We start from the raw sequence: 25,229 nt of genomic DNA, 5'->3' as shown, positions 1-25,229 counted from the left end.
TGGTTTATTTATTCACACGTACAAGCGAATTACAATATTTAAATTCGTAATTATTTAAAGTTTTAATTAATGTTTGATTAATTATGGTTAATTTTGTATTAAATTGCTAAATAAACCCTCAAAATATTATACAAACATACTAAACATTCTCTTAAGTTGGATACACTTAAACTTATGTTTGTTTTATTATTTAAAGCAAATACACTTATTTTGAAGTAGGTAAAAACTTTAAAAACACAAACATTTACATCAAAAGCGACTTAATTTTTAATTAAAGACTCTACGCACCTTTATTTTAATTACGTAATTAAACACTAAGGTAACTATACATTCCTATGTCTTACTTGTACGCAATAAAATATTATTTTTTACGTTAAATCGATTGAAATTGAACTTCAATAAACAACCCGCTAAACAACGTGTCTTCAATCTTAAACGCTGTAGCGCGATTTACTTATGACGTCATTGAGCTTGCGCAACATGTTGCAATCGTAGTCTGACGACATCGGGTCGAGTTTTCTCCTTAATATTTTCTTAAAATTTAAAACTTTATAAAAATGAAAATTTGACAGCGCAGGGATAACTGAACATTCAAATTTGCTGATTGTTTATTTTAGGTTACGAAATTAATTAATATTTACAACGGCAAGTCTTTGGATTAACTTGTAGATTGGGGTTTGACAGGGGTAAAATGGGGCTTAATTGTTTAACTTTGGTCAAATAGTAGTAATTAGTTGCAAAACTGGGTAAATTCGATTTTTTTAACGAATAATTAAAAATAACTATTGCAATCAAATAAAATTTTATTTTTATGTTAGTTAAATAATTAAAAATAACTTTTTTCCTTGTATTTAATTTACGACCTTTTTATAATATCACGTTACCACTAAATTATTTTATATTTTTTACAGTTTTAAAGTTGAAAAATCTTCTAAACCATGATCGATGATCAAGAAAGAAAATATTCGCAAGAATTGGATCGGAAATCAGAAAAATGGTAAAATTTAAATAAAATATTTTTCCAACCCATTTATTATATTTTACTGCTCTCTGTTATTATAAAAAGTCTAAACTTTAAACCAACAAACTAAATGCTTGCAAAATGAAACGAAAATTAGTAATTTATTGTTTATTAAAAAAAATAAAAAAATAATCTTTTAACGGATAAGCGTCATCGCAGATGTTGATCACGAAATCTTAAGTTACGCAGATGTTGATCACGAAATCTTAAGTTTCTTTAACAAAAATCGTCTTTTACAGCTTTAAACGTCATAATTTACAACTTTAAACGTCATAATCTATTATAACAACGTCACATATAGGGCGCATGCATTGTAATTCGGTCAAGCGTTGAAATGGTTGTAATTCGGTCAAGCGTTGAAATGGAAATGGTGCTAACTTTTAGATAGTTTAGTGTTTAGTTATTTTTCCAGTTCTACCGAAAAAACAATTAAATTTTTGCCAGTATTTCGAACTCTAAATAGACAGTAGATTTAACTATTTGAATTTTACTAACATGTTAAATTTATTTATGCAATTAATTAATTAGTTCAGCAGTAAAACCCCAAAATATAAATCATGAATTTTTGTTACGAATCGGAGAATATTGTGGAAAATTATGTAAAATATCGTCCCCCATATTCCAAAGCCATCGCCTCAATTATCATCGATTACATTAAAACTTATGGAAATAACTGCTGGGAGACAATTGTGGATGTTGCATGTGGTAGTGGTCAGTGTACCCAACTACTTGGTCCTTATTTTAACAAAGTTTATGGGTTTGATGTCAGTAAAAAACAAATTGAGATGGCAAAACGTTGTCATGGTGACAAGGGATTCCATTTCGAGGTTTCGTTAGCTGAAGATTTACCAGTTTCAAGCGAAAGTGTCGACCTAGTTTCATGTTCTTGTGCAGCTCATTGGTTGAATTATGATCAATTTCTGGCCGAAACTTGGCGAATTCTAAAACCTGGAGGTGTCCTTACAATATTCACCTACTTACCTGGCGAGTTTACCGACAAAAACGGACAAAAGGATAATTTCTTTTGTGTCAAAGCCAACAGGTTACTTGATAAATTTCATTCTGAATGCCATGCTCATCCTGTTTGTATTAAGCATTGTTTCAACCAAGATTATGACGACATATACGAGGATTGTGTCGGAATAAACAAAACAAGTAACACCTCAGTTGTGCTGGTTAATAACTGGTCTTTACAAGATATTATTGGTCATTTTCTCTCTTATGATGGTTATGAAACCTACGTTAATTATACCAAGCAAAAGTTTGAAGCTCAAGGTGAAATATTTGGTGACAAGGATGATATTTTGAAGCATTTTATCGATGGAATCAGGGAATTACTCGGAGTGGAGGAAGGAGTGGAAAATGATCGAATCGAAATTACTTTTACGTTTCGAACCCGAGTTATTTTGAGCACCAAGGCGAAAAAATAAGTTTTAGCATCATTAGGTTTAGTTCAGGAAATTTAAACTTACTAACCTCTTTTGTATAATTTTTCTAACTTTGCACTATTTTTAACCACTATTTTACCTGATGTTTACTTCTATTATCAGCTGCTTTGATGTAACAGCTTATTATGCTCTTGTACGTCTACTAGCGGATTGTTATTCTTATGACAAACTGTTAATCTTGAAATACCTCATTAGTAATCGAAAAATTGACAAAAAGATTTTTATTCTTGTTTTAAATCGTGCTTTTAAAAAAACTTTTAAATCGTGATTTCAATAAACTGAAAAGTTTACTAAAAATAAAAGTCCTTCAATTTTAAATATTATTTAAAACTCACTTATTTTTACATTTGTTTCTATAAAGAAATATTAATAAAAAATAAATGAGTTAATATTTTCAAATAATGAGTTTTGTTATGATTAATGACGTCACAATCTGTTGTTCGTCAATGAAGAAACCGCGTAGATTTGGTGTACATCGCTGGAGGCGAGGTTTAGAGCGAAGAATGCTTTTAGTTGATCTAATTTAAGATAAATGTCAGAATACACAAACAAGAGATTAAACTTGTGCAGATTTGAAAGTTTACAGGGTGAAACAAAATTAAAAAGTTTTTAAATTTTGAATTAAAATCTTTTTTTTATAAAAACAAATACCATTTATATTTTTGTAATTAATATTCGTTAAAGAAGTTGTAGAAATAATATAATACAGGTGATAGTTTGTAGAAAATGTAAACCTGTTAACAGATACTTATTATTATTCTTTAACAGCAAAAAATTTAAAATATTTGCCGAAAAAAGCTTAAAATTCCTGATAGAATATCGTGTCAATGCTCGGCCTTCTCTCATATAGTGAAGAGAAAAGCTTGTTCAACCACCTGTAACGTTGTTGTCTGCGGAGTCAGTTTGATTATATGTTGTAGTAAGTTTAGTACAAGTTATAAAGTGCTATAACATATACGGCAAAGTATAAAGTCGCAAATACTGGGTTCGTTGTTGAATAAACTTGAAATTGTTAGCTTTAAGATACGGTTTTAGTTGAAAGTGTATTAAGTTTATTTCCACTGTGAGCAATGGTTTAGAATATTGTCAAAAGTTTAGTTTAATTTAAGTAAAGGTTTTAAATTGAAAGTAGTTTGTTGTATACTTGAATGTCAAACAACATTTATTATTAATTAGGTTTTATAGCAAATAATATCAAGATATCGGTGCTTAACAACATTAATATTAAATCATATTTCTTTGTGGTATAAAAGTGTTTAAAGGGCACTTAAAACATAGTTGAAACATTTTAAAAATTCTAAAAAAATGTAAACGCGAGAAAAAAAAGTACTTTTTAAAATCGAAAAATGTTTATATAGTAAGCCTATACCATTTAAACCTATTATGTAACTGTAAAAGGTGCAAAAAACGACCCAATTTAGTGCTAATGTAAGTAAGTAGTGCGTACAACTTTAGAGAGTTAAAAACTCTTGAATTTCCATTGTTAAATTAAATTCTTTATGACGTAATAAAAGGGGGTTGTTATTGTTGAATAATGGAACAATTACCGTTTGATTAAAACAATAAAAACAATAGGATTTTGTTTTGAACAATCATATAACAATAAGAAATATTTATAACTAAAGTTATTGTTGAATTTAAATTGGGTTTGGTTAACTTTTGACATTTTTGAAATTAATTTTAAATTTAACCTCGTTTTATTTAATTTAAGTTTAAAAGAATGTTTGAAACCTGTAATTAAAACCCAATTTATTCAAAGTGTTCTTGATATAAACTATAATTATAATTTAATATCATGTAAAATATAAGATCTTTCTTCAATACTATACAAAATGTAACTTCTTTATATTACAAGCAATATATTTAATATTTTGTTGACATAAGTCGCCGGGTTATTGGAATAAAAGCGAAACGTTCTAGTTAATCATTCTCCGATGTTTGCCCAGTTCCTTCGCCTCGCCCTCCCAGTATAAAGTTAACTTAAAACATGGAATATATAAGTTTAAGATTGTTCGTATTACGTGAACTACAGATATTACATGAGTTTAAACTTAGAATAAAACATTAGTTTAAATTTAAACAACTTATACAAAGAATAAAAACAGTAAAAACACATATAAGTACAGGTTAAACTTTGCTAAAATATCAAGTTTAAGATGATTCGTTAGACTTTTAAGAAGATTTTATATTTTAAATTAAATTTTAGATAAAATGATCAGTTTCTTGATTTGTATTTAAAATAAAAATAATTTAAGTTAAAAGTTGTTTGGGTTTTGTTTGGTTGCTTTAAAACTTTAATAAAATCGAGTGTTTTAATAAATTTGAAGCCAGAGTCAACTCCGTTAATAAAATAAAAATAGGTTAATCCGAGACTTATAACTTTTTAATAAACTCCTCATAAAAGTTTTATTTTATTTACAGAATTTATTGGGAAAATTTAATTAAAATTGGATTAGATTGAATATGAAGTTGTTTCTTGTTCTTTGCTGTCTATTCGGTGAGTTTTAAACATTATTTTGTATTATTAATTCTAAAAATAACGTAATTTAAATGACGTCACAATCCCAGGTATAAAGGTCGATTGTTATTTGCAACTACGTCACGATGAAAATATTCCAGCGATTGATCGAAAGTCGGTTGAGTTGTTGTGCTTGGTGGACACGGATGAGATTGTTAAGGAAGTGAAATGGTAAAACCTTTTTATGTTGGTGCAATGATGTTGTGAAGTTAACCTGTTTGTTATTGGGTTTGGTTTATTAACTTAATGACACTGATTATTCAGGTTAAACTTTTAAATATGGTCGCAACTACTTAAGCTTATAATTCTCTCTATTAAGACATGGTGGCAGTGGGAATCGAACCCAGAACCCTACGGGGTGACTTTTATGAGCCCAGGGGTTCAAAAAGTTAAACTACCGTGTGACGCTCTTGAAAATTTATAACGACGCACTGGATAGGGTCCTGGGTCCATAGGGTCCTGGGTTAGATTTCCACTGCTGCTATATCTTAAAAGAGTGATGGGGAAAACCTATGACGTAATAAAAGTAATGTAGAGTTTAATAATAAGTTGTTTATGACAGGTACAAGATATTGGAGAACGAACCGACCCGGGTAGTTTATTATTACGAACCTCCAAAGTTTAATCTACCCGGACCTTACTACCAGGTGAGCTTCAGGGTTTGATTTCCACCGCTTGCATCTCCTTTTAACTAGTTAGCTAATGTTTATGTGTTTGAAACCAGGGCAAAACAAAGCTGGCAGCCGATATGTCGTCTCTTGTGTTTAATTCTGTCCAACCAGAGGACGAGGGAGTCTATCAGTGTCACGTAGCCGTGGTAGCCAATAGGAACCAATCAATATCAGCTGTTCGCATCCCTGATAGTCAGAGTGTTACAATGAAGCTCACAGTTTATGGTAATTAAATAAATTTAACGTCTTTGTGTGGTTAATATGAAGTCATAGAGTTTACTTTAGAGCGTTTCTTCATAAATAATCGGTTGCGTTGTTAACAATGTAAATAGTGTGATCATAAATGTTTTTATTGCGTCATAAACAACAATAATCACTGCCAATGGCAATTTTCTTCACCACAAGAATTTGAAATTAACAAATTTGTATTACAGTGCCACCTAGTGGTATAACGTTGACTGCTTTTACATCAAACAAGAACCTCACGCTCACTTGTCGATCTAGTCAATCCAAGCCCTCTGCTGACATCTCGTGGTTGGTGAAAAACGGAAACGGGAAGACAAGAAATGTGAAGTCGACCAAGGTAAAAGATGTTCTAGTATTTTAAGATATTCTAAAATCAAAACCAAAGCAAAGATACTTTTAAAGAACTTAACACCATAACAATTAATACTGGTGTAGTGGTTAGAACATTTGGCTTCACTACATGAAGTCCTGGGTTTGGTCCCCACTGCTCTCATTTTGTAGCAACCCTTAAATGAGGCGACGATGTTACTCTATATGTAGGTCATGAAGTCGACTTCTAACATCGAGGATAAATAAATATGAAAAATAAAATTCTTATTTAAAACTTTTTAGGTTGTGAGTGAACTTAGTGGTAACCTGGAAGACACGGTTGGATATTTGGATTGGAGTTTATCCTCAAATGACGACAACACAACTTTCGAGTGCGTTGTGAGTCATCCTGATACTGCGACGACGTTGAAGAAAAACTTAACAATTGGTGAGATTCAAGGTTCCGTGTTTGATTCCCACTACCAGCTTGCTAATTATTAATTTTTGAAATTATTTATTTTAGTTGCTCCTCATATTCTTCACCCTGTAATGATGGATTTTGATTGGATGAGCGGAACGGTTCCATGTAAGTATGACGTCATAATAAACAACAATAAAAGGTCACATGGTTGTTAAAAGGTCATCGTCGAATTAAATCACAATTACGTCATAATAAGCGATTTAGTAAATGAGTTACCATGACAGTTGTTTCCAACATTATTACGTCATTATTATATACTGTGACGTCATATGATGGTTATTGTTGTTAGTTAGGTCAAATAAAGGTCATATTATGACGTCATAATTTCAACAGATACGTCATACGAATCCAATGATGCAGAACAGATTGAGGAACCAATCACAATCGTTCCAGGTTTAGTTGTTATGGATGTTTTTCCATCCCAAAAAGTTTCACAAAATTCCACCGTTGTTATAACCGTGACGTCACAAGGAACATTCCCTGAACCCAGGTATTTGTGACGTAATAATCAAATGTATAATACCAAAATAACTAGAACTTAACTTTAGAAATGGAAATAATTTAAATGTTTAACGTTGATGCAAAGATTTTAATTGAAATTGGTAACTGGGCGTATACCATCGAAGTAAAGGTCAAAAATTAAATCGGAGAAGAGTTTTAGTAAATTGATAGAAATTGTGTAGTAGTCAGTAAATTGGTGTATTCGGGCCTATGGTTAAAAGCTTTCTCAGTAATACAGCGAGGCCCCTATATTATAACAACACTTCTTATTAAAACCTAATCAAGAATGTGATAATTAACTTGAACATTTTAATATCTAAGGCGCCATCAGATTAAGTTTACATCTCAACTTTAAATATCAGGATGCAAACATCTCATTTACGTCATCACCTTTCAAATATAAATAACAGAAATCACGTGGTTGGGTCACGTGACATTTCCCGCGAGACTCTTATAATAAAGGGACATTGTGACGTATATTGACTTAAATAGATCGAAGCTACAAACAAATTAAAAATAAATTGTTTTGATAAACGACGGTTTGATGTATGTTTGTTAGTTTAATAAAGCGAGCAGAGAAAGTAAATACCATAAGTTTATTTATAAGGCTGATTATTTGGTGATTAGAGTTTTTATTTTGTTAAATTTAGTTTTAGTTGGTGGGCTGAGGTAGACGGAGCTGTAAAGAGTCAAAAGAACAAATTAACAATTCCTCATCTGGTTAAATCCCAGGTTTATTATTGTTTGGTAGAGAACCCGGTTGGAAGGGTGGTGATGTCGGTTCAACTGGATGTAGACGGCATCGCAGGTAAATATTGCTTTGTTAGTTGTTGAACTAATTATATCTTTAGTGCTTAAACTTCTATTTAAACTGTATTAGTGCAGTTTGTGGCTGATATTGCTTCGTTATAACGATCTTCATTAATGCTTATTGTATGTTTCTTGTTAATAAACAATAATTTAGCAATTCTTTAAATGCATGAAATCTATTTTTTATGGTGTTAATATTATTCTTGCAACTAACTTTCTGTTTGTTGTGTAGGAACAGAAGGGGATAAAGGATCAAGTACAGGTAAACCTCTTGCTTCTCATATAGCATGTTGCTTGTGTTTTTTTGCTGCTTTATATTTCTTTAATTTCTATGTTCACGCGACTTTGTAATTCTCTTTATATTTTAGGAGATGAATCTGAAGAAGATGCTGCTCTTGCAAGCGGCCTTATTGTGGCCGGAATCGCATTTGGGACGTTGGTTTTCATGTTCTTGGTTGCTTTTATTATTTATTATTTCGCTTGCAGAAAGGCTCAAGAGAAAAAACAAAATCAAAACTTGGGTAAGTAAAATATAAATAAACCCATCAACTGATACTAGCTCTTATAATTCAATACTAAGGGTTCTGGGTTTGATTCCAACTGCTGGCATGTTTTAATTAAGACTTGTACATTAAAAAGATATTTTATTTTGTAGAAGGAGTTGAAGATGGAGAATTCGATTCTTATGTTGTTAAACAGTGAGTTTAAGTTAATTCTTTCTGTTTCAATATAAAAATGTCAGCACAGACGAAAAAGTTGGGCCCTACACTTTAAGTTTAATTTCTTAACTAATTATTTTTGTTTTTACTAAGTTTCTGACTTTAAGTTTAAATTCTCCTTTAAAACTTATCATTTGTGTCCACAGAAAACCTTATTTGGAAACAACAGTACAACCTACCGGTCAGACTAAAGACGTGAGTTTTATTTAAATTTCTTCTTAAATTTATTTGATCGAGAAATGACGATAACTTTGTTTTTGTAGAATCCAGCAAACATTTACCAAAACTCTGATGTTGTCGTGAAGTCTCCAGAAAAACAAGCTCTTCTACAGAACGCGAACAACGTCACAGACAGCCCGCCCACTCCCCGCAAAAATAAACGCGACTTCGACACCAAGTCGACGGGGTCCGAAGCGACCACAACCTCAGGGTACGAAGACGACGAAGAAATGCAGGGAAAAGAACGCGCGATTACGAAACATCTCAACGACTTTGACGAAAACGCTTCGTTCGTTGGCGAGTACGGATCGACTTTCGGGTTAGATCGAGCTCCAACCCCGAGTTTGGTCGAGTTAGAAGCCCGTGAAAGTCCGTTCGATCGCTCGATGTCCGCGGAAGAAAGCGACGATGGCGAGAGCCGAAGTGACCAAAGTTGTTTAAGCCGAAGCGAGAAAAGTTGTATAAGTCGAAGTGAGGCCAGTTTCCGTAGCGACAATAGTGGGGTCGAGGGTCGGTACACTTTACCCCACGATAGCTGGGAGAAAATTGACCCAAACCAAACTGTACAAATCCCCAAAAGATCATAAAACAAAATAAAAAAACGCAGTTACTTAGGTACTAAACATTGCTGTCGTTTAAGACATAAAGTCCTGGGTTTAATTCTCACTGCTGCCGTGTTGTAGCATTATAAAGTTATCACACATAAGCTATATCGGGTTTAATTATAAAAGTTTTTACTTGCGGTTTATTGAATTATTCTTAGAAGAGAAGTTCTTGTGACGAGGATAAAACTTGAAAATGAGAACTTGTGTCTTTGTGCCTTCGATCAAATATTATTACGTGCTATTATACATTATGTTGTACTATTATAAGCATTAAATGCATCGCTTGTTTCCAGGTTTTGTCCTAATTTGGCTAAAGTTTTATTTGTGTTTATAACCAGAATAGAAAATTAATTTTGCAAGATTAAAGTAAAGAACGAAATATCTAGGTCGCATGATAAACATATGCGGCAGACCTTTAAGATTCATGTTTTAGATTTTTAATAAAGTCAGAGTTATACTACAACTTCACTGGGTGAAATATTAAAAAAACATTCATTAAATCCCAGGTTGTGATGTGTTTTATATTTCATGTGTTGCAAACATATAATGATCAGCGAAGGTAAACTCAGCCTTGACATTTATAATTAACCTCATCTTGAAAAAACAAAGATGCTTTTTTTATTAGAAGGGAGGACCGCCAATTATTTGTTTTAATTAAGTCAATTACAGTTCTGTCGTTCATTAAATATTTTAAATAAAAAAGCGATTTTTTTTCCTTAAATTTATGTTTTTTAAAGTATAAACTTAAAATAAATAATTAGTTATAAGTATATAATAAAATAAATTTAATTTCAAAATCCCAATTATTTTTATGAATGAAAACTTTTTGATAACATTTTTATTGGTCGTATTTTTATATCAAATCTAATAAAAATGAAACTTCGACAATTTTAACGCAGCAATTTGGTTTAATATTTAAGTTAAATTTATTTATTTGGAATTATAAACAAATATTTAAAAATAGAGCAGTAAATATAAAAGTAATATTTATAAATAAATAAAATAATTTGACAAATTGGAACGTTTTGATTGGATTTTCATGGCGTATACTACGCTCCAATCAACCGTAACTGATCACGTGATCAGTTCCCAAGTTGTTTACGAAAAATTGTAAAAATTTCCGAAATTAGGCTGAATTTTTTCCATGTTTTTTTAATGAATTTTATGAGTTTATAGTAGTTTTATATAAATTTGATGATGAATTTGTATAATACACAACTTAATTTTACAAATTACTTGCATTTACAACGATTTAAATGTCGTTAAGACCACGTAAATGCTATTTTAGGCCGTTGTTTTTAAAAAAATAATTTTAAAACGTTATAAACTTGCGCTAAATTGATTTAAACTGAGGTAGAATCTTATTTTTTAAATGTGGTAAAAGTAATTAAGTAAGTGACATTTAATTAAATTAGATTTAAAGTAAAATAAAAGTTTAGTCGAGCTAAAAGTTAAGAAGTTTAAAACGGAAAAAAATTAACGTTTATTTACTTGAGAGCAAAAAATAATTATAATGTCAGAATGTAAGATTAAAATGTAAAGTAAAATAAAACTGAACAAAAGATGCAAACTCAATCTTTAGTTGTCCTTCTTATATTAATAATAAGTTGAAAGGTTCTAACAGTTTAAAATATTTTTTATTGTTTGTGGTAAAATGTGAATTTACAAAACAAAACTTATTATTAGAAACAAATTAATTTTATTTTGAAATTATCACAGTAATATTTACGGTACAAAAGTTATTTTACCACCATGTTAAAGTGTTGTTTATAGCATGATGATCATCACAAGAAAACTTTTCATCCTCATTCAAATTTCTAGTTTATTTGCATTCTCACATTCCAATTTCCTCGGTCGTCGAGACACAAAATTAGCAAAAACTTTGGCAAAAATTAAACTAGCTCATCGTAACTCGCTCGGTACTTCACGCAATTTGGTAAAATTACGACAAAAACGCTCGGAAACGGACACAGTTACTGTTTCTAGTAACGATACTGACTCAGATTATTACGAGAGTGAATATGAAAAATATTACGTCGGCCCAGGTGAATTTATTTAATATTGTTTTTAATTTTGTTCTTTAAAATATTTATATTCTGCATAATAGGAGTTGTTGACTCATTTTTAAATCTTGTGTTTTAGTTTATTTAAATAAATCCAAGATATTTTTAAACAACTTAGGATGATATTAGTTAATTAAATCAATCATCTCTATATAGTTGTTAAAAATAAATTATTTTGGTGTTTTCTAATTGGATATTTTTGTTACAGTTTGCTCGAGTATTTTTGTATCCTATTCTGATGAAGGTTTTAAAGATTTAGAGAATTGTGTCATCGTTGACGGTTTTGTTTGGATTTATTTCCTAAACGATCTTAAACTTAAATATGATCTCACTGACCCCAAGTAAGTTGTAAGGTTCTGGGTTTGATTCCTGTTGAAAGCAATTTAGCCACTAGGTTTTATCTTTAATGAGCTATCATAACATTAAAAAACATTTTATTATTTATCTTAAATTAATTTGTAATAATATGCAGTTAAAAAGGTAAACATTAACAAACCTGATGATAATAAAGTAAATCCAGTTTATGCCTAAAATTAATTTTATGTCATGTTGTATTTTTTTAAGATATTCCTTTCCAAAACTGAGGGTGATCACAGAATATTTGTTATTATATCGGGTCCTGGGTCTTACAACTCTTAATCACTTATTTCCCAACTTGGTGATGATTCGGGGTCAACAGTTGTTCTACGATAAATACGCCATTGTTATATATGAGAGTCTACAACTAGCAAATGTAAGAAATATTAAGATGTTTTGATTTTTTTAAACAGGCGTTAAAAAGTTTTTATTATTTGTTCAAGTGAAGCTTTTTACTATTTTAAATTTAGTGTTTATGTTATTCTGTTAACCTTTAATATGACAACATTATTTGAATTATGTCACTCTAGTACGTAACAACTTGGTCTTTAAACGAGCTAACCTGATAATTAGTGGTTTTCAATTAAACCTTGATTACCATCTGATGTTAATTAGTTCTTTAATATTTCGGGTTATCTAAAAATATTCCAAGAAAAAACTAAATAATTATTTTATAATTTTTTTTGAATATATTTTTATACAATCCTTTTTTTAATCACCTTTTTAAATTTTAATAATTTGATTTCCACAGATTGGTTTAGATAATTTAAAGTTTATTCAAGAAGGAGGAATTCGTTTACAAAAAAATCCCAAACTTTGTTATACTTCAACTGTGGACTGGGCCAGACTAGGAAAGGTAAAAAAGATATTTTATGTAAAATAAAATTTAGTTTTGTTGAAATTTAGATGATTAATATTCACCTAAAAATGTTTTTCTTATTTTCTCTGTGACAAATTTATTTTTATGAATCATATTTGTCTGAAATTGATTTTGTCTGGCTGGAAAAATGTCAACTTTCTGTTATTGAATATAAATAACATCTTTGTTTGGTTTACGATGAAGTTTTAATATTTTTCAAGTCGTTAAGTTGGTGTTGTATTAAACTTTTTTTAATTAATTATATTTTACTTCTAGTTAAACAATAATATCGACATCTCAAATCCTGAAATTAAAGACAATGATTTTGAGGGCTGCGTGAACCAGTGTGGAAATACTGAGAACGCTTGTTCCTCAATTGGGGAGGACGGGGTATCAGCCCCCTACTGTTGGGGTCTCGATCTTTGTCAGAAAAGTGAGTTGACCTTTAAGTCAGAATTATATTTATAATGGGTTCAAGTTAAGATGTGAACTCAGTTCTAATTACCCTTTTTTTACCCACAGAAGTTTGTCCTAGCAACTGCTCTCATGCATGCAGTGACGCGGGTGAATGCACATGTGACCCCGAGTGTTTGGCGGGGTGCACACGACCCAATGACCCCTCAGCATGCCATGCATGTCGCAACTTTTATTACAACCACACTTGTTACGCTACTTGTCCTGGTGACACTCTGCGGGTGAGATTAATATTTACATTATGAAAGCAGCGGGAATCAAACCTGAGACCCCATACTTAATAATTTGCCAGTCCATGTATTTATATATCCTCATTGTAGGAAGGTTACAGTCCATACATAGAGGAAAATCAGTAACCTCCAATCATTTTTAAGTTGACTTTGGCAGTTTGGGATGTTATTAATTATATTTACCCTATTTTTTTAATTAATTTAAATAAAATAATTAACAATTTTAAAAAATATTTCATTTAGAAACACGACTGGCTTTGTGTCACGAAAGAGAAATGTGATGACGACCAATGGATCAGACATGAAGGACAGTGTGTGTATGTTTGTCCGACTGGTCATGTTGTTATCACTAAAGATGGCCGAGTTTTCTTCTGTGAACTTTGCAAGGGAGGTGTCTGTCAGGAAGGTAAGTTGTGTCTGAGTGTCTGTCAGAGTGTTAAGTTGTGTCCGAATGTCTGTCAGAGTGGTAAGTTGTGTCTGAGTGGTAAGTTGTGTCTGAGTGTCTGCCAGGATGGTAAGTTGTGTCCTAGTGTCGTCATAGTGGTAAGTTGTGTCTGAGTGTCTGTCAGAGTGGCAAGTTGTGTCTGAGTGTCTGTCAGAGTGGTAAGTTGTTTCTGAGTGTCTGTAAGGATGGTAAGTTGTGTCTAAATGTCTGTCAGAGTGGTAAGTTTTGTCTGAGTGTCTGTCAGGATGTTAAGTTGTGTCTGAGTGTCTGTCAGAGTGTTAAGTTGTGTCCGAATGTCTGTCAGAGTGGTAAGTTGTGTCTAAGTGTCTGTCAGGATGGTAAGTTGTGTTTGAGTGTCTGTCAGAGTGGTAAGTTGTGTTTGAGTGTCTATCATAGTGGTAAGTTGTGTCTAAGTGTCTGTCAAAGTGGCAAGTTGTGTCTGAGTGTCTGTCAGAGTGGTTAGTTGTGTCTGAGTGTCTGTCAGAGTGGTAAGTTGTGTCTGAGTGTCTGCCAGGATGGTAAGTTGTGTCTGAGTGTCAGTCATAGTGGTAAGTTGTGTCTGAGTGTCTGTCAAAGTGGCAAGTTGTGTCTGAGTGTCTGTCAGAGTGGTAAGTTGTGTCTGAGTGTCTGTCAGAGTGGTAAGTTGTGTCTGCCAGGATGGTAAGTTGTGTCTGAGTGTCAGTCATAGTGGTAAGTTGTGTCTGAGTGTCTGTCAAAGTGGCAAGTTGTGTCCGAGTGTCTGTCAGAGTGGTAAGTTGTGTCTAAATGTCTGTCAGAGTGGTAAGTTTTGTCTGAGTGTCTGTCAGGATGGTAAATTGTGTCTGACTGTCTGTCAGAGTGGTAAGTTTTGTCTGAGTGTCTGTCAGGATGTTAAGTTGTGTCTGAGTGTCTGTCAGAGTGTTAAGTTGTGTCTGAGTGTCTGTCAGAGTGGCAAGTTGTGTCTAAGTGTTTGTCAGAGTGGTAAGTTGTGTCTGAGTGTCTGTCAGGATGCAAAATATTGTTAGTTATAAAAGTTAAATTTAATTTCTAACTGGGTTTGACTCACATGTTGTAAAAATTTAGATAAAATTTTTAAACATGGGGTTTTTAAAGGGGTAACAACAATTCAGGACTGGGGTAACAAAAGTTTTAATTTAGTTTGCGAAAATCTTGATTCTCCGTATATTGTGGACAGCGTTGAAAAGTTGAATTCACTCCAAGGTTGTACGACAATTCCAGGCCAACTTGTCATCACAATCACTAGAGGGTGTAAGTCTCAAGTTTTATTTAAAGTTTAATTTACTCGAGCGTGGAAGATTACTCGAGATGTAAGATGAGGTGTAAGATTACTCGAGGGTGTAAGATCACCCAAAGTTAAACATAACTCGAGGGTGTAAGATCACTTAAAGTTAAAAATTACTCGGGGGTGTAAGATCACTCAAAGTTTAACTTCACTCAGGGGTGTAAGATCACTCAAAGTTAAACAATACTCAAGGTGTAAGATCACCCAAAGTTTACCATTACTTGAGGGTGTAAAATCACTTAAAGTTAAAAATTACTCGGGAGTGTAAGATCACTTAAAGTTTAACATTACTTGGGGGTGTAAGATCACTCAAAGTTTAACATCACTCAGGGGTGTAAGATCACTCAAAGTTTAACATTACTTGGGGGTGTAAGATCACTCAAAGTTTAACATCACTCAAGGGTGTAAGATCACCCAAAGTTTACCATTACTTGAGGGTGTAAGATTACTTAAAGTTAAAAATTACTCGGGGGTGTAAGATCACTCAAAGTTTAACATCACTTGGGGGTGTAAGATCACTCAAAGTTTAACATCACTCAGGGGTGTAAGATCACTTAAAGTTTAACATTACTTGGGGGTGTAAGATCACTCAAAGTTTAACATCACTTAAGGGTGTAAGATCACTCAAAGTTTAACATCGCTCAGGGGTGTAAGATCACTCAAAGTTTAACATTACTCAGGGGTGTAAGATCACCCGAAGTTTAACATCGTTCAGGGGTGTAAGATCACTCAAAGTTTAACATCACTCAAGGGTGTAAGATCACTCGAAGTTTAACATCACTCAGGGGTGTAAGATCACTCAAAGTTTAACATTACTTGAGGGTGTAAGATCACTCAAAGTTTAACATCACTCAGGGGTGTAAGATCACTTAAAGTTTAACATTACTCAGGGGTGTAAGATAACTTAAAGTTTAACATTACTCAGGGGTGTAAGATCACTCAAAGTTTAACATTACTTAGGAGTGTAAGATCACCCGAAGTTTAACATCGCTCAGGGGTGTAAGATCACTCAAAGTTTAACATCACTCAAGGGTGTAAGATCACTCGAAGTTTAACATCACTCAGGGGTGTAAGATCACTCAAAGTTTAACATCACTCAGGGGTGTAAGATCACTTAAAGTTTAACATCACTCAAGGGTGTAAGATCACTCGAAGTTTAACATCACTCAGGGGTGTAAGATCACTCAAAGTTTAATATTACTTGAGGGTGTAAGATCACTCAAAGTTTAACATCACTCAAGGGTGTAAGATCACTCGAAGTTTAACATCACTCATGGGTGTAAGATCACTCAAAGTTTAACATCACTCAAGGGTGTAAGATCACTCGAAGTTTAACATCACTCAGGGGTGTAAGATCACTCGAAGTTTAACATAACTTGGGGGTGTAAGATCACTTAAAGTTTAACATTACTTGAGGGTGTAAGATCACTCAAAGTTTAACATTACTCAAGGGTGTAAGATCACTCAAAGCTTAACATTACTTGAGGGTGGAAGTCTTAACTTTTATTTAAAACTCAATTCTTTAACATCTTAATTTGCAGCTGACATGGTCCAGAAGTTGGAAGAAGTTCTTGGAGGACTGCAGGAGGTTGGAGCTCTAGTTGTGAAAAGATCCTTTGCCCTCGTCTCTCTCTCCTTCCTCAAGAATTTAAGGAGGATCATCGGGACGAAAGAGTTTTTGTAAGTTGGGTTTTGGGTCTTCAGTTCAATTCCCAGTGTTGCCAATTTAAAATAATTTTAATAAAGTTTAAATTTCTTCCAGAGTTGACAACATTTACAGCCTTTTTATATGGGACAACCAGAACTTAAGGGATTTGTGGAACTTTGGGACAGTTAATGGGCGAAGTAATCTCACTATTGGGGGAGGAAAAGCTTTTTTCCACTACAACCAATATTTGTGTTTGGACAAAATTGATCCGATCAGGAATTTAACGAAATTAGTAGAAGATGAAAAAGATATTTCACTCTCAACTAATGGGGATCGAACACCTTGTAAGTTTCCTATTTTGTTCTGTTAAACTTGAACACAAAGTTTATGTTGTAGAGCAAAGGTCATAAGTTCAATTCCCAGTTCCGTCATTCTTGTGCAAACAAAAAAGATTATCACCAACAATATCAAACAAAAATTTACTGCTTTAAAATTTTAAAAGATTGAAATTACTTTAAGGTCAAGTAGAGGAGATCGTGGTGGATGTCAAAGTGAACAAACAGGATGTGAAACTGACGTGGAGGAACCCTTTTGTCAAGGACTACAGGACTTTGATCGGCTACCAAGTCTTCTTCATGGAATCGTAAGAATTTTGTAGAAATTTGGTCAAAATTTAAACAAGAATTTTGCTTTAAAATAAATTTAAAAACAAGTTAAAAAGGGTGAATTTTAATCTTTGTAATTTTTGCCTGCTTGGACTAGATGCCCATGACAATAACAACTCGTTTTATTGACCTTTCTATAGTGCTGGCGAGACAATATTTACATAATCTAATTATTAATCTGTCTGTAAAATATTAATAAATTTACACATAATATTATTATTATGTTGAGTGATCAACTTCTTAATTTAACAAAATAATTGCTTCCATGTTAGACTTACTCTGATTATTGTTTTTTACATTAACTTAACCTAAAATTATTTCTTTAAGTATAACATTAACTTTTTTAAATTGATTAAGTAAAACTGAAAATGCGACGAGATATCATGGAGCTGATGCCTGTGGCAGAACCAGGTGATTAAACTTTTATAAAGTTAATTAATCAGTTTATGAATTAGGATACAGATTTAATAATAACTGAATAAATAACATGATTTAACTAAATACACTTTAATTTTTTTGTTTACTTTAAAGTTGGTTAACTCGAGATGTTGAAAAAAAGGAACCAGTTGGCGACAAACCAACTTATTCGTCGGAGGTTCTCCCTGGTTTGAAATATTACACAAAATATGCGTATTACGTTGTCATGTCAACCACCATGACAGCTAAAAAAGCCGCTCAATCCAACATCAGTTATTTTACAACTGCCCCCGGCCGTGAGTTGTTTAAAATATTTCTGTGATTTTTTTTTCTTGAAGGTCAAATGCACAACCTAAACATAGAGTAACAAATTTTAAGCTGTTCATGAAATGAGTTTATACTGTTTATAGCGCCTTACTGAAGGGCACCACAGAATAAGGGCAGTATACCCAGAACCTTATGTAGTGAACCAATGAACTAATTCCTAACTATCACTATTATTTTATTGCAGCTCCTTCAAGTCCAAAAGATGTTGTAGTAACAGCTGTGAATTACTCTTCCATATCTGCCGTTTGGCAACATCCGGACTTTCCAAATGGGAATATTACTCACTACTTTGTAAGATGGCAACGTCAGCCTGATGATAGTTCCCTGATGTATAAGATCGATACTTGTATTGAGGGTAAGTACTTTTATTAGAGATAGATACTTTTATAGAGGTGGGTACTTTTATTGGGGTAGGTACTTTTATTGGGGTAGGTACTTTTATTGTGGTAAGTACTTTTTCTGGGTGTTGGTATTTTTATTGGGGTAGGTACTTTTACTATTGGGTAGAAACTTTTATTACTTAGAATGTTTGTTATATTTCAGGTCAGTTACAAGATAGAACATTGAAACCAGTTGAACCCAAACTAGTGAAACCAGAACCAACAAATACAGACAACCAGGTTGGATTTATATTTTAAAGTTGTCCTGGTTGAAAATATTGCTGCAGTTGGAATCAAACCTTAAATTTTCAACTGCAAAATGTTGTTAAAATGTTTTTGTAAAGTTGGTAGTTTTATTGGATTCGAATTGGTTTTTATTTATCTATCCTCAATGTGGAAAAGTTGACTTTCTGTCCCAAACATAGAATAACATCCCAGACCTACTCTTAAATGGACTTTAACAGTTGCCCGGTATTTAATCTGCTGATTAATTGTTGGCTTAGAAGGAGTTTATATCATTTATATTGCCTTACTTAAGAGCAGCAGGGATCAAACCCAGGACCTCATGTTGTAAAGCCAAGTGTTCTGACTACTACACCACACTGCTAGTAGTTATAACATGGTAGCCATGGGAATCGAACCATGGACCCCAGGCACAAAATAATAATGAGTTTATCAATGTAGGAATGTTGTTCTTGTGAGTACAACGGGGGAGTAGGAGGAGGAGGAGTTAAAAAACCTTCGTTGACCGAAATTGTTGAATCTCAGTCGTTTGAGGATTTTTTGATCAACAAACTCATTCACAGGTAAGAAAATTAAAAATATTTATTTTATAATTTAACTTTTTGTTTTTATTTTTAAGTCGGGTTGACGAGAATTATGAAGATTCTTCCAGGAAAAAAAGATCAGCAAGTTTGTTGGAAAATCATAGGTAGGAAAAAAATGTCAGAATTTTTCAGTTTTTATCGTAAAAATTAAAAAATTCTGCAATTTTTTGTTCGTAAAAATTTAAATATTTTAGATACAGACGAGAGTTTAATAATGGAACTTTGATCAACTCAACAGCGCCACCTCCAGGTAAGTAGTTTGAGGATAAATACAACTGTTACGAGTTGATGTATTATTCGTTTTGATAAAATAATAAAACAAAATTTTTTAAAATATTTTTCAGCTATCAACAACACAGAATTGCCAACTGAAAGCCCGGGAATATTTTCGTACGCTTGGGAGCAGAAATATGTTTATGGAAACAATATTACTCTAACTGGGTAACTTAATTGTCTATTTGTTCTAAAATGAGGTTTTGAGTTTGATTTTCAGTAGGACCTTTTTAGCTTTAACTTTACTTAAACTGGATTGGGGTAATATCATGAGGTCAATAATATCTTAAACTTGTACAACTTGGGACTGGGTTGGGGTAATATCATGAGGTCAATAAAATCTTAAACTTGTACAACTTGGGACTGGGTTGGGGTAATATCATGAAGTCAATAATATCTTAAACTTGTACAACTTGGGACTGGGTTGGGGTAATATCATGAGGTCAATAATATCATAAACTTGTACAACTTAAGACTAGGTTGGGGTAATATCATGAGGTCAATAAAATCTTAAACTTGTACAACTTGGGACTGGGTTGGGGTAATATCATGAAGTCAATAATATCTTAAACTTGTACAACTTGGGACTGGGTTGGGGTAATAATATGGGGTCAATTATATCTTAAACTTGTACAACTTGGGACTGGGTATGGGTAATATCATGAGGTCAAAATTTTTAAAAAACAAATAAATTTTAGTTTGCACCACTTCTCTGAGTACAACATAGAGATTAGTGCTTGCAACCACGCTTACAAAGAAGTTGGTTGTGGCTCTGTTTACATCAACACCAAACGAACTCAAATCCTTCGAAGTGCTGACGTTATTCCACCCAAATCTGTTCGTATTGTCAGCAAAAATGATGTAAGTTGTTGTGGGTGAAGTTTATTAATTTGGTGGGAAGAAAATTTAACTTTCTGGTTTGATTCTCGATGCTGACATGTTGTAACAGATAATTCTTGATTGTGTGGGTTAGTTTCTACATTGAGGATAAATTAAATAATATTTTAATGTTTTAGGTTCGAGTTATTGTGTTTAAACCTCCAAAAGATCCGAATGGTTTTATTATTAAATATAAAATCCAACAATTTATTCAGAATACTCAGGTTAGTATGAAAAAAAGTTAAAATGTGAGTTGGTAGTTTTACAATTTTGTGTTTTCCAGACCAATCTCCATGAGAAATGTTGTTCTGTCATGTACTTCTATGAACATGGCCACTGTGAACTAGAAATCGAATATTTGAGCCCGGGTAAATATGAGGCGAGGATTCAACCCATCAGTGTGGCTGATGCGGGGTTATGGAGCCCCAGGGTTGGGTTTAAAGTCACTGAAGAGGACCCTGGCCCCATTTCTGAGAATACTTTACCCCTGGTTTTGATTATTGTCAGTTTGGTGATTATCGCAATTATTGGTCTCGTCGTTCTTTATTTCTGCAGAAAAAGGTAAAAAAAGATTTTTGTTTTTTCTTAACTTTAATTTAACCGGGTCGTCTGTTCTACAGTTTGCATTTCAATTGTTAATATACAGTCTCAACTTTCAACTAATATTTGTCTGCGATAACCACAAATGGCAGTTTTATATTGGTCTATTAATTGACATCATATATATATTGTCCACTAAGCCTCATTTTAATCTCCTGTGAAACATTTTTTGTTGCTTCAGATACTTAAACTCGAAAATCCCTCAAATTTATGCCTCAGTGAACCCCGAGTACTCGAGTATTGCGATTTATGAACCTGATGAGTATGAGATCGCTGCAACTAATATCGAGTTGTTGGAGGAGATCGGGCAGGGACATTTCGGGAAGGTAAGTGGTCCTGGGTTTGATTTCCACTGCCGATAATAAGTTTTCTCTTGCAGAAGTTAAAATAAAAAGTAAATCAAATAAAAACAAGGTCAGAACAGAGTAAATTAAAAATTTAAACATTTTTTTCAGGTTTTTAAAGGTCTTGCGACAGAGGTCGTCAAAGGTCAACATCAAACCAGGGTTGCCGTTAAAACTTTGCACGGGAACGAAAGTTTAGCTAAACGGTGATTTAAACTTAATTGTTGAAAAATTAAAAATCCTAAAATGTTTTTAATATGGAAAAAATATTAACTTTTTAATCTTTTTTGTTTATGGATTTAGTGGCTAAAATTTATAAACTTATATATATTTGTTTAATTTATGAGCCTATAAATAAAACTTTTGTTTGTGGTGGGTAAGTTATTGTGGGCAAATATTAACTTAGAGTTGCGACTATACTACAACAAGCAAAATTCTGATAGGGCAAAAAATCCTGATATCCAGTTAAATATGTAACAAAATTAATGATAATTATTTATTTTTTCAGCATGGAATTCTTAAAGGAAGCGAGTGTGATGAAGGTTTTCAACTCTCATCATGTTGTGAGGTTGTTAGGAGTTGTATCTTTAACCAACAAACCCATGGTTGTGATGGAATTCATGGCTCGTGGGGACCTCAAGTCTTATCTCAGATGCACCAGACCTGATGCGGAGGTGATTAAATATTTGTATTTATCCTCGATATTGGTAGGTCGACTTCACAGCTTAAACATGGAGTAAAATTTATTACCCTGGCCCAGACTTGAGTTGACGTAGTTTGAGATATTATAAATTATAATTGACCGATAAACAATCTCTGGTTGATTTTGAGTCATAACAAAATTTGCTTACTTGAAGTTGAATTTTTTAGTTTTTTTAGTTTTTTTAGTGCCTATAATTAGGACAAATCTGTCATTTTGCTTCAACATATTTATTTAGTTTTTTGTAAACTTAAACCCAGATAAAGAAAGGGGATCCCCCGACTTTACAAGAGAAACTCCAGATGTGCGGAGAGATTGCGGATGGGATGGCGTACCTGGCTGAAACTAAATATGTCCACAGAGATCTCGCTGCGAGGAATTGTTTGGTCCACAACAATATGACGGTGAAGATCGGAGATTTTGGGCTCACTCGCGATGTTTATGAGACGGATTATTACAGAGTTGACACCAAAGGTAAAATTTAAAATATTTATGTGTTTCATATAAGTTCTATATTTGCTGTCTGTATTCAGGTATCCTACCAGTTCGCTGGATGGCGCCAGAGTCATTGAAAGACGGAGTTTTTGATTCGCGCAGTGATGTGTGGTCATACGGGATCGTTTTATGGGAGATCGCGACCTTGGCCGAGCAACCTTACCAAGGTCAACAACACGATCAGGTAACAAGATATGTTATAGATGGTGGATACATGGAACAACCCAAAGAGTGTCCAAAGAAAATGTAAGTTTAATGCAATATTGTTTTAAGGGAGCACATTTATATCTAATGAAGCTTAGTGGACGATATATTCGAATATGTCCAATTATGGGCAGACAAAATAAATAAAACTTCTGGTTGTGGTGCGTAGGTGAATTGTTGCAAGCAAATATTAGTTGCAAGATGCAACCATGTTACAACAAATAAAATTCGAACCGTAGGTTAGGCTTTCGACCAGTAGTAATAGACCAGATGAACAAGTTAAATATATACATATATATACCGATGTATGATTCATAGGCTTACAAAATAAATAAAACTTCTGGTTGTGGTGCATAGGTGAATTATTGCAAGCAAATATTAGTTGAGAGTTGTGGCCATGTTACAACAATTAAAATTCCGACATTAGAGCTATCGACTAGTAGTAATATTTAATAATGTTTATATTTGCCAAACTTAAAATAAGTTAATGTTTTAGATATGATTTAATGTTGATGTGCTGGCATTATAGTCCAGCCATGCGACCAACTTTCTTGGAAATTGTCGCTTCTTTATCTCCTGATCTGAGCGATGATTTTAAACAAGTTTCATTTTTTCACGAAGCTCAGTAAGTTTCTCAACGATTTATTTATAAAATTTGTCTATAAATGTTATCCACCCACAAAAAGTATCCATAATTTTATTTATCCACAAAAGTTATCCACAAATTTTATTGATCCACAATTTTTTAGACCAGACGAACAAGTTGGGGCTGAAGAGGATAACTTTCTGCCGGAACAAGCCCCAATTTTAGGGGATTCCCCTGGTGTGCTGGTCACTGCAGACATTCACGGAGGAAAAGACCCCGATCCCTATCTTCACTTAAACGGGGGTCAAACCCAGGGGGATATCCCTGGTCTAAATGGGGGTACTGGGGATTCCCCAATTGTTCATCGGACCCAGTCCACTATTTGTTGAGGATAAACTGATGGGGTTATAGCCCCCTCTAGTGTAAGGCACTTTAACACCACAAGTTGTAGTGCGACTTTTACACCACACTGAGGTGATGGACAATAGGTTCAATTGTTTTATTGATGACATCACAATCAGCGCTTGCTTGCGCTCTTAGTGACTTTTTATTTATTTTTCACTGTAAATAATCCTGAGTATTCATCCGCGCTCACTGCAAATCTCTCCGTCAACATTTTAAAGGAAATCTGGCAAAATATTTTGGTGCAAAAACTTGGGTTGCTACATTTTTGCCAAATTCTTTTTTTGCCTCAATTTTGGTTTCTTAAAAATTTTGCGTTTTTCAATCTTCTCTGTTTTTGGATGGCGGTGCTTTGTATTAGAACAAATTTTGTGCCATTTTTTCTAAGTTTCAGATAGTACAAACTGTAAAGGTACTTTTGTTGCATCGAGGTACTCTTAAACTTATTGGAAGAGTCTACCTCTTTATCCTCGAACTTCTGTTAAAAATCATCGAAAAGTGTTTACTTTTTGATCATGAAAAAGTGTTTACTGCAAAGCTTAAGTGTTTTCCATTTTTTTGATGTTTTTTAGTGTTTTTTGTGCACCTCGAACACCGCTCACTTTAGCGGGAAAATTTTACTTTTACCCCCGCGGATTTTACTTTTTTCCCCGACATCAAGTGAACTGTTTTTTGTGTAAAATAAAATGTGCGACTTTTTTTTAATCAGTTTTTTCTTTTTCGCAACGGAATTTCGAATTAACTTTTTTTAAAGTTGATTGTTCAACATCGCTCTATGGCGCTCTCTTGTTTTCTTTTTGTGGTAATCACGTCATATGACGTCATCACGCTAAGTTGTACATAGTCTTTGCTATAATTCGCATTGCAATTTTTACTTTTTTTGGGTCAAATAAATAAACTTTTTCGAAAAACTTGGTTTGTTGTAAAATTAAAATAAACTTTAGTTTTATAAATTAATATTTTATAAACAGTTTATTATTTAAACTTGTTTAAGGAACTAGTTTACATAAATATTATTTCCCAAATAAGATATCCAAGAAAATCTTATAAAACAAGGCCAAACTTCAGCTAAGGGAGCAAATGTTTTTGTAGCAAGAGACGCAAGAGTTCAGGCGACAAAGTGAAATAAGTTGGAGGCAAACCCGGGCAACTTTTTCATCAAGGTTTTAATTAACGCGTTTTTTCTTGCTTAGGACTTCTTCTAAACACAAAAAGACTTTCAGT

At 33.0% G+C, this 25,229-nt stretch overlaps 3 protein-coding genes across 4 annotated transcripts; all 3 read left to right on the top strand.

Moving 5' to 3' along the window:
* The first annotated feature begins 609 nt into the window (after positions 1-609).
* LOC145759335 (uncharacterized) lies at positions 610-9,836 on the top strand. Of its 2 annotated transcripts, XM_082573139.1 has the most exons (16): positions 610-746; positions 912-997; positions 4,891-4,966; positions 5,038-5,158; positions 5,550-5,634; positions 5,712-5,883; positions 6,093-6,241; positions 6,517-6,661; positions 6,737-6,799; positions 7,028-7,184; positions 7,846-8,003; positions 8,238-8,267; positions 8,374-8,526; positions 8,661-8,703; positions 8,871-8,919; positions 8,988-9,836. In XM_082573139.1, the coding sequence occupies exons 3-16, from the start codon at positions 4,933-4,935 to the stop codon at positions 9,528-9,530; spliced, it is 1,902 nt and encodes a 633-aa protein (XP_082429265.1). In that variant the 5' UTR covers positions 610-746; positions 912-997; positions 4,891-4,932; the 3' UTR covers positions 9,531-9,836. The 2 variants fall into 2 exon arrangements, with proteins under 2 accessions (XP_082429265.1, XP_082429266.1); XM_082573140.1 differs by lacking the exon at positions 8,238-8,267 and having other exon boundaries at positions 611-746.
* Positions 1,579-2,451, top strand: LOC145759529 (putative methyltransferase DDB_G0268948). The gene has a single exon (XM_082573371.1). The coding sequence runs from the start codon at positions 1,579-1,581 to the stop codon at positions 2,449-2,451; it is 873 nt and encodes a 290-aa protein (XP_082429497.1).
* A 1,409-nt stretch (positions 9,837-11,245) lies between the features above and the next one.
* On the top strand, positions 11,246-24,916 carry LOC145760563 (insulin receptor-like). The gene is made up of 29 exons (XM_082574482.1): positions 11,246-11,593; positions 11,820-11,952; positions 12,176-12,344; positions 12,720-12,824; positions 13,104-13,260; positions 13,350-13,522; positions 13,775-13,937; positions 15,114-15,224; positions 16,800-16,938; positions 17,021-17,250; positions 17,426-17,549; positions 17,929-17,982; positions 18,103-18,284; positions 18,500-18,670; positions 18,859-18,935; positions 19,380-19,501; positions 19,558-19,626; positions 19,717-19,772; positions 19,867-19,963; positions 20,494-20,656; positions 20,812-20,898; positions 20,958-21,235; positions 21,456-21,600; positions 21,730-21,824; positions 22,127-22,292; positions 22,579-22,792; positions 22,852-23,059; positions 23,514-23,642; positions 23,767-24,916. Exons 1-29 carry the CDS (start codon positions 11,323-11,325, stop codon positions 23,990-23,992), a joined length of 4,314 nt encoding a protein of 1,437 aa, XP_082430608.1. The 5' UTR covers positions 11,246-11,322; the 3' UTR covers positions 23,993-24,916.
* The last annotated feature ends 313 nt before the right edge of the window (positions 24,917-25,229 follow it).

This window comes from Corella eumyota, chromosome 7 (genome assembly GCF_963082875.1).
Source record: "Corella eumyota chromosome 7, kaCorEumy4.1, whole genome shotgun sequence".
Taxonomy (NCBI): Eukaryota; Metazoa; Chordata; class Ascidiacea; order Phlebobranchia; family Corellidae; genus Corella; species Corella eumyota.
The sequence above is the reverse complement of the archived record's forward strand: the minus strand, read 5'-3'. Positions and strand labels throughout refer to the sequence as shown.

Coding starts and splice junctions, on each gene's coding strand:
- LOC145759335 (XM_082573139.1), top strand. CDS start 4,933: ATGAAGTTGTTTCTTGTTCTTTGCTGTCTATTCG. Junction 5,635..5,711: donor TACCCGGACCTTACTACCAG/GTGAGCTTCAGG, acceptor GTTTGAAACCAG/GGCAAAACAAAGCTGGCAGC. Junction 8,527..8,660: donor AAAACAAAATCAAAACTTGG/GTAAGTAAAATA, acceptor TTTATTTTGTAG/AAGGAGTTGAAGATGGAGAA.
- LOC145760563 (XM_082574482.1), top strand. CDS start 11,323: ATGATGATCATCACAAGAAAACTTTTCATCCTCATTCAAATTTCTAGT. Junction 12,825..13,103: donor ACTGGGCCAGACTAGGAAAG/GTAAAAAAGATA, acceptor TTTTACTTCTAG/TTAAACAATAATATCGACAT. Junction 15,225..16,799: donor CATCACAATCACTAGAGGGT/GTAAGTCTCAAG, acceptor CTTAATTTGCAG/CTGACATGGTCCAGAAGTTG.
- LOC145759529 (XM_082573371.1), top strand. CDS start 1,579: ATGAATTTTTGTTACGAATCGGAGAATATTGTGGAAAATTATGTAAAA.